Source organism: Molothrus ater, chromosome Z (genome assembly GCF_012460135.2).
Source record: "Molothrus ater isolate BHLD 08-10-18 breed brown headed cowbird chromosome Z, BPBGC_Mater_1.1, whole genome shotgun sequence".
Lineage (NCBI taxonomy): Eukaryota > Metazoa > Chordata > Aves > Passeriformes > Icteridae > Molothrus > Molothrus ater.
This window is the reverse complement of record NC_050511.2, coordinates 26,960,984-26,968,417: the sequence shown is the minus strand read 5'-3', so window position 1 is coordinate 26,968,417 and position 7,434 is coordinate 26,960,984. Positions and strand designations below refer to the sequence as shown.

The following is a 7,434-nucleotide window of genomic DNA, read 5'->3' as shown; positions in this document are numbered from 1 at the left end:
TCATTGCTGTGACAAAGGGTGGGGTGCACCTTCTCCGCAGCACTCAGATATTTTCCTCATGGCTCTTCGTGTGAAGTCGACCTTCCCTCTTTCTTTCTTGAGAGCTGTGTACTCGTAGGCCTTCAGCTTGCTGTAATAGTCTGAGAACTTATTGTAGAGGATGGAGATGGGCATGCCATTCAGGATTATTCCAAAAGCAATGCAGAGGAAAGCAAACAGGCGTCCAAGGTGCGTTTCTGGACACATATCTCCATATCCCACTGTAGAGATGCTGACCTACAGGCAAACCAACACACAGCTTATTAGCTGAGCAAAGCACATAGACAGATATGTTCACTGACCAGGGACAAGGTTAACTCTTTTTTAATTTGCATTGTAAGTCTAAAATATTCTGTGCTCCTTTTTTTTTTTGTGTGTGTGTGTGTGTGTGTGTGTGTGTGTGTGTGTGTGTGTGCGTGCCTGTGTGTATGTGTCTACCAGTTTTCTTATGCAAAATATTCCTAATTTAAAAAAAAACAACAAACCCTCTCATGGAGTAAAGAAAGACAATGGTTTGACACCATTCAGGAGGATTTTTAGATTTTTACCCTGCAGAGGGAATTCCCAGACAGATTCCATACCAGGCTGTCCAGAAGGTGAGTTTGTTTGGCTTTAGGGAGAGGATAGATGTGGCTCCCCAGCCATGCAAATCCACTGATAGCTGCAACCGTGCTCCCTCATCATGTCACTTGGAACAGATGTCCTGTTTCTTAATCCACTGTGCTGATAAAACCCGGTATTTGGGACTTATTCTCTGGTTTGTATTTTGAGTTTTACCTTTGTTTTACATATGTATTTTAGGAACTAGTGAAAAACACATAAAACCCTTCAATTAATTATGAAATGAATTTTCCTATTTGCCTTATAGGAAGAAATTATCCAGGACTTCAAAGTTACTAGATAAAATCCCCTTTAATGATTACATACCTACAAGGAACTGTAGCCTGGAAGGTTTTGCTTGCAGTGTATGGTTGCAATATGTATAGTTACAGTGTTAAATAAGTACACAGGTGTGTAATTTTTGCTGAATTTCCTTTTGAAGAAGGATTTAGGGGTTGTTAAAATTGTTTCAGCTTTGGTTGTTGAATTTGTTTTGGGGTATTTTTTTGAGAGTGATGGTGTTTAGTGTATTTATTTTATATGATTCTGAACACTTTGCCAGCTCACTGTCTACATACCTTTACATTTTTCTTCTCAGCCAATATAATTTTCTCTTTCTAGCCTATGGATATATGAGGGAACTGTTTTATGGGTCCAGTGCTACACCAAGTACTGAAATATTTCCATTGTAAAATTCAGATTAAAATCAATGGATGTTTGATTATGGAGATGCTGCTACAGTTGAAAAATCTACTCTCAAACAGTCAACATAAGATAACTCCTAATTTATTTAGTTTCACTGCACACATTTTGATGTTTTATATTTTTTACACTGAGTAAATATAACTTACTTTTTTCCTGGCAGGTAAAACTTGCATGTTGCTGTCACCTGTCACTTTCAAGTCTGTGCAAGGGATCTTTTTCAGCCAGTGAATTTTATTTAATTTTTTTTCACAGTGTCTCAACACACTGTATGTATCTGCTAAACAGTAACCTAAAATTCTGACAAAAATAAGCCACAGACAGTAGGACTTTGACTGTAATGCCCTTGTGGCTTTAACACTAAAGTAAGTCTTCAGAAGGTCACTGTGTAGAGTATTTCATCTTCTAAAATGGTAACTAGAATGATATTTTAAATGAAGAAAACATTAGAGTTCATGAGACAGCACTGGGTGAGCACATTTTTAGGATGCACCTGGTGCTTCCTGTGGAATAAAAGGGATTAGTGATTTGGTTTAATGGAAATTAAGTCACTGGATTTGAATGATAATACAGGATAAATATCTCCAAAAATAAACACTGAGAAGGCAAGATGTTTATCTCTACCAGCCAGGACAAAAATGTTATCCTATGATAAGGTTCTGTACCATTGGCATAGTCTTATACATTGCCATAACAGTTTAGGAGGGATGTTTCTTCTCCTGCATGTGTGAGTTGTTGGATTTTTACAAAATTCGAATGATCTAGATATATTAATTTACAGTCCTAAAGAACAAATAGGCTATAAAAAGTGTTTTATGCTTTGGAATTGCAATGTGCATGATACAGCTCCTGTTTTGAAGGCACTTGCTTAGCTAAATAGGCCTTTTTCACCTAGCCATATAAGTTTATCAGGAATATCTAAATTATTATGGTATCACCACTTTGCAAAAATGAGCCCTAAAGATTTTGCATATAACCTGCATGTTCAGAAGACAGAGTATTTTAGCAATGTATGAATCACAAGTGTTTTCATAGCCTTTGTATATCACTTACAGATGATCTATGAAGGTCAGATTACAAGACCTTCTTTCCTTTATTCACTGATTTTTCCATCCTTACATGGCCCATGGAAGGATGGAAAAATCAGTGAATAAAGGATATTCAGCACAGTTACACACACACATGTGCACATATAAATGTGTGCATCTATGCTTGTCTGTAAGGCTTTTTTTCTGCCATGTGCTGAATCACTGCAAATGTGTGGTAAACCACCACATCTCATTGTCCATGGCTGAACCAGAAGCGCAGACCTTGGGCTCCAGGATGGCTGACCAGGGGAAGTGACCTTGAATGGGTTGGGATTACTGTCTGGTGGGCCTCATATGCATCTTGGGGCATCCAGTATCAGTGCTGATCAACCAGCATGAGATGTTCTAACTCCTATCCAGTCTATTTGCATGAGCTTCTTTCTCCAGGGAAGTGACTGGGACAGAGCCAGACCCATAGCCATGCCCAGGAGTCAGAAGTGCTCCTGGGGCCCCACACAAAAATAGACTGTGCAGGCTGGCATCAGCTGCTGCAAAACAAAATGTATGTGACAATGGTCTAGGACAAGCCTTAAGGTTATGGATGGCCAAGATGTGGGTCCTGTGCCTTCCCTCAGCATTGACAATGTCTAGCTACCCACTAGTTTCAGCTAGGGTGCCATAAATACAGACATCTTCTGCAGCACAGCAGAACACAATCTCTTGTGTAAAACAACTGTTGGTCCTAGTGGATTTTTAACAGCCAGAGTTCTGGGACAGCTTTCACTTTTAAAGTGTGGGTGATCTGACTGTAGTTAATAAACTATGTCTCATCATCATGCAGTTTTATGGGTTGCAGAAGACCTACACATAGAATAAGAACAAAAATCCTGTAACTAGATAGCCAAATGCATGCATTTTTTTTTCCTTTTGTTTTGGCAACACTGACAATGGCACTAAATAGGGAAGTGCTTTTTTTTTTCCTGTCTTTGACCACTTCTTCTTTAAAAGTGAAAATACTGCATTTGGAGATATGGGAATTTTAAGACTGCCTGCCTGATTAAGTCTTGATTTAAGCTTACAGAGAGGTGAATGAGTGCATGTGTGTGTGTGTGTTTGCGCACGCAGGCATGCATATGTCCTGTAAGCTCAGAATTCAGAGCAGATGTTCACTGATCTGAGCCTGTTGTTTTCAAGACTGTCAGCAACTCCAGCTGGGAGGAGAGGGGAAGAGGAGGGGAAGGAAAGGAGGGTCTCTGTCTACCCAGCAAGGTAAGATGTGTTTACTTACGGCAGCCCACCACCAAGCATGGGGAATGCTGGTGAAGTTGGTACTGGAGACATCGTGCTCCACTGTGTAGACCATGGCAGAGAAGGCAAAGATGCCCATAGCAATGAAGAGCAAAAGGCAGCCCACCTGCTGGTAGCACTGGCGCAAGGTAAAGCCAAAGGCACGCAGCCCTGTGGAGTGGCGGGCCAGCTTGAGGATGCGGAAGATGCGCATGAGGCGCATGATGCGAAGCACTTGTCCTACCTTGCTCACCCGTCCCACCTTCTCGATATCATGCTCGTGTTGGGAGCCCCGACCCCGGGGCTGGTCATCGTCAGTAAAGCATTCAAGCAGCAGCTGCAGATAGAGGGGCAGGATGGCAATGAGGTCTACTGCATTGAGGGCACTGCTGGCAAAGCGGCGCAGGTCTGGGGTAGAGACCAAGCGCAGCAGGTACTCCAATGTGAAGAATGCAATGCACAAGGTCTCCACATGCTCCAAGACAGGCCGGCTATCCCCACTCTTCCAGTCTACCTGCTGCATCTCCTCTACTGTGTTGAGTGCCAGGGCCACCACAGAGATGAGCACGAAGAAGCTGGAGGCCACTGCCATCACTTTGGCGGTGACAGAGGAGAAGGGCTTCTCCATGAGGTTCCAGAGGCGCCAGCGCTGCGGCCCATAGTAGCGCATGTGGTGGAAGAGCTGCTCATTCTCCTCAGCCTCTGCCTGGGAGCGCAGTTCCCGCTGCACCTTCAGCTGCTCGCTCAGCTCGTCCCGGCGCTCCTCAAAGCAGATGCGGCAGCAGCGGGGTGTGTATTTGAGACGCACGCCCCAGTAGCTCAGCTCCTCCAGGAAGCTGCGGGGGCACAGCTCGTCCCTCACCCGCAGCACCCCCGAGGCATAGAAATTGTACACCAGCTGGAAGACAGCTGGGTCCCGGTCAAAGAAGTACTCATCAACCTGGGCAGCGTAGTCATCGCACAGGCCCAGCTGGCAGCGGCGGTCAGTGGAGGTAGCCAGGCGGCCCAGGCGGGTCTTGGGGTAGATGGCCACTGCCTGGTAGGTGAGGCGGTAACTTTGGCCACCAACATTGATGTTCAGCATGGATGGAGTAGATGATGTGGCCGGGGATCTCGAGGAAAGAGCAGGGGAACAAGGAATAAACGATGAGGCCTTGCTTTCGCCCTTAAATGCATCTTCATGTTGCCAATTTTCTTCTTCTTTCTCTTCATCTTCCTCATCTTCATCATCCACATAATAGTTGTAATTTCCCTCAGGTCCTAGTTGCAGTAGGGGCTGGGTGTTCAAGGCAGTGGTGGCAGAGGTACCACTCTGCTTGTCTACATGAACGACTTCCTTTTCCTTCCCCTTGCTGGGCCGTGGAAGGATGTTTGGTGCTTCCATCTCTCTGCCTTTATGTTTTAGGAAAAGAAACTCTTGCTGACTGTTAAACTGCAACATAATATTATTCCTTACTCTTTTCCCCTCTTTGCATTCACCTGATCAAGCGGTTAACACCAGTCCTTTTCAACTCTACAAAAGCTGGCAACCTGGTTTTCTCCCCTCTTTATCTCAGAAATATTATGCACAGCAGTGGCTATGCATATTTCTCCCTGCCAGCCACCACTCCAGTTGTTGTGAAAGCTCTGTGTGGGATATAGACACATGAAGACTGCTGTTGACCGTTTTAATCTTGCTGACAGCAAAGATCTGAGTGCTTAGAGGAGGGGATTTAAGGGCTATTATCCTGTTCGAGCCTCGTTTCCCTTAGGCTGTGACGTGAATGATTATGGATCCATAAATCTATGAAAAATCAGTAGGGGGGGAAATCCCCTAAAGTTTTATTGCTAATAAAACCCACACATTTTCCTATTTCAAATACATATGGATTAAAAGTAATCTGAAATAAAAATGTATGAGGGGCAGAGAGAAAGAGAGCAGTACAGATTTCTTTCATCCTCATGGGCACAGCATGGCTTGGTTTTCTTTAGTGAAAATAATGAATAATTGATATGCAGATAAAGGGCAGGAACTCACTGGTGTATCTCTTAAAATGTTTTCAAAAAGTGAGCAAATAAAAGTAATTTCATTTTATTCGCAGTTAAAATACCTCCATTTGGTTAAGAGCCGAGGAATATTTCAGTCTGTGCCTGAAGGTTTGAATGTACTCTGGGAGTGCAGGTCTAATGTTCTGCTGGGTTCAGTGGAAGCAAAGGGCAGAGGTATGAAGGAGTTTCCAGCTTCAAACTCTTCATAAGCTGCTGAGAAACAGCATAAAGCCACTCTGGTTTCTCTTGCAGATGGTGTTAGTGTCGTATAAAGCTGCAGTGAGTAACTAGCAGGACAGGAGAGATGCTTTCCCTGTGTTTGGATGGAGGTTTCATCTTCAGCTCTGTTGGAGCTGGCATCAGCAATTCCTGTAACAATGAGCAACCCAAAAACCAGGTTACTTCCCCTTGTCACTGGGAGCACTTCAGCGAAGCTGGAGCTCCTGAAAAGCAGGGGATGCACACAACAAAGTGCTGGTTCCTTGTGGGTGCTCTTAGCACCTCACTTACAACTCCTAAGCAGCAGCTCATTATTCCACCTGTATCCAGGCTGGTGCAGGAAGGGACAAGGCACTGGAAAACTACTAATTTTGGCAACACCCTTGCACCCTTGCAGGTTGGGAAGGCCTCCCATGTGCAATTCTGTATTTTGCCTTCCCCTTGCAGCTCCCTTTCACATAGGCTGTGGGACAGTGTATCCCAGAGCACTGCAGCAGTGCTTCCCTTTGTAGCCCTCAAGCTCCCATTCTTCTGCACTGGTCTCAGGTTCTTGCTCCTGCAGACCCCAATACTGTTATTTTGGTAGTGTCCTATGTGAAGTAACTGCTGCTATGAGAATGTCTCCTTCTTTTTCCTGTTTCCTTACCTCCAGTTATAGCTTTTCTATTTATATTTACTAGTTCTTGACAAAATGGAAGATGCCATAGCTGAGCATTTTGCAATACTTTTTTTCTCAGTCTGTGTTCTACTGAGTGGATCACATGAAACTCTTCAAGGTTTCTTTGAGTCACACTGTTTAAGGCCTGAATTATTTGTAATTCATATTTAACTCCACATGAGAGTGAATTTGTCTCCCCTGCCTGTTTTCTTTCTTGATGCAAGAGAGGCAAGCCTCCTATTAATAGGGATTGTCAGTACCTCTTTAGAGATACCAGCCAGCTTTGCAGTTTGCTTTGAGCATTAAACCATGCCATGGTGAGTTCTTTGTATAGCAACTTTAATGCAAATAATGCCAAGTTTAAAGGCTGTTTCTTTCTCCTAAGCAAAGTGATTCAGACATAAGAAAAAGGCAGTTCATGATGCCATCATTTTAGTGCCAAAAATGCTGGAATTTTTCTTAATCAAGATCCACGGTAGACTATAACCATATTCCTCATGCCAGTCTCTGCTGTAACATTTAATTTTGCTTTTTGTCAGCCTCCCTGGCCTCATTTCTGAGAAGTATCCAGTAACATTTATTGCTCACTATTCAAGAGATAATTTCTTATGTCATACTGCAGCAACAGGAGCTTCTACAGGGTGAACTTCATGACTGTCAGGTACCAGCTCCTCATGCACATGGGCTCAGATCTTGGACATCATTACTAAGAAAAGCAAGGAAGATCACTAGCTTCGGTCTGCTCAGACTAATCTCTTTGACCTAAATATTCTTGGGAACAGAGTTCTGGGGCACCTGCTGCACTCTGCTCAAACTTGTCTCTAGCTGGCAAAATAGCTAAAATAAAATTATTTCATATATGTTCTTTATTTT

The 7,434-nt window shown here is 43.5% G+C and overlaps 1 protein-coding gene across 1 annotated transcript; it reads right to left on the bottom strand.

Moving 5' to 3' along the window:
• Positions 1-5,097, bottom strand: KCNV2 (potassium voltage-gated channel modifier subfamily V member 2). The gene is made up of 2 exons (XM_036403705.1): positions 3,658-5,097; positions 1-276 (listed from the first exon to the last, which is right to left on the bottom strand). The coding sequence occupies exons 1-2, from the start codon at positions 5,095-5,097 to the stop codon at positions 1-3; spliced, it is 1,716 nt and encodes a 571-aa protein (XP_036259598.1).
• Between the last annotated feature and the right edge of the window lie 2,337 nt (positions 5,098-7,434).

Excerpts from the sequence above, each read along its gene's own strand:
- KCNV2 (XM_036403705.1), bottom strand. The coding sequence starts at position 5,097 with ATGTTGCAGTTTAACAGTCAGCAAGAGTTTCTTTTCCTAAAACATAAA. Across the intron at positions 277-3,657 it reads ATGCTTGGTGGTGGGCTGCC|GTCAGCATCTCTACAGTGGG; the intron begins GTAAGTAAACAC and ends GTTTGCCTGTAG.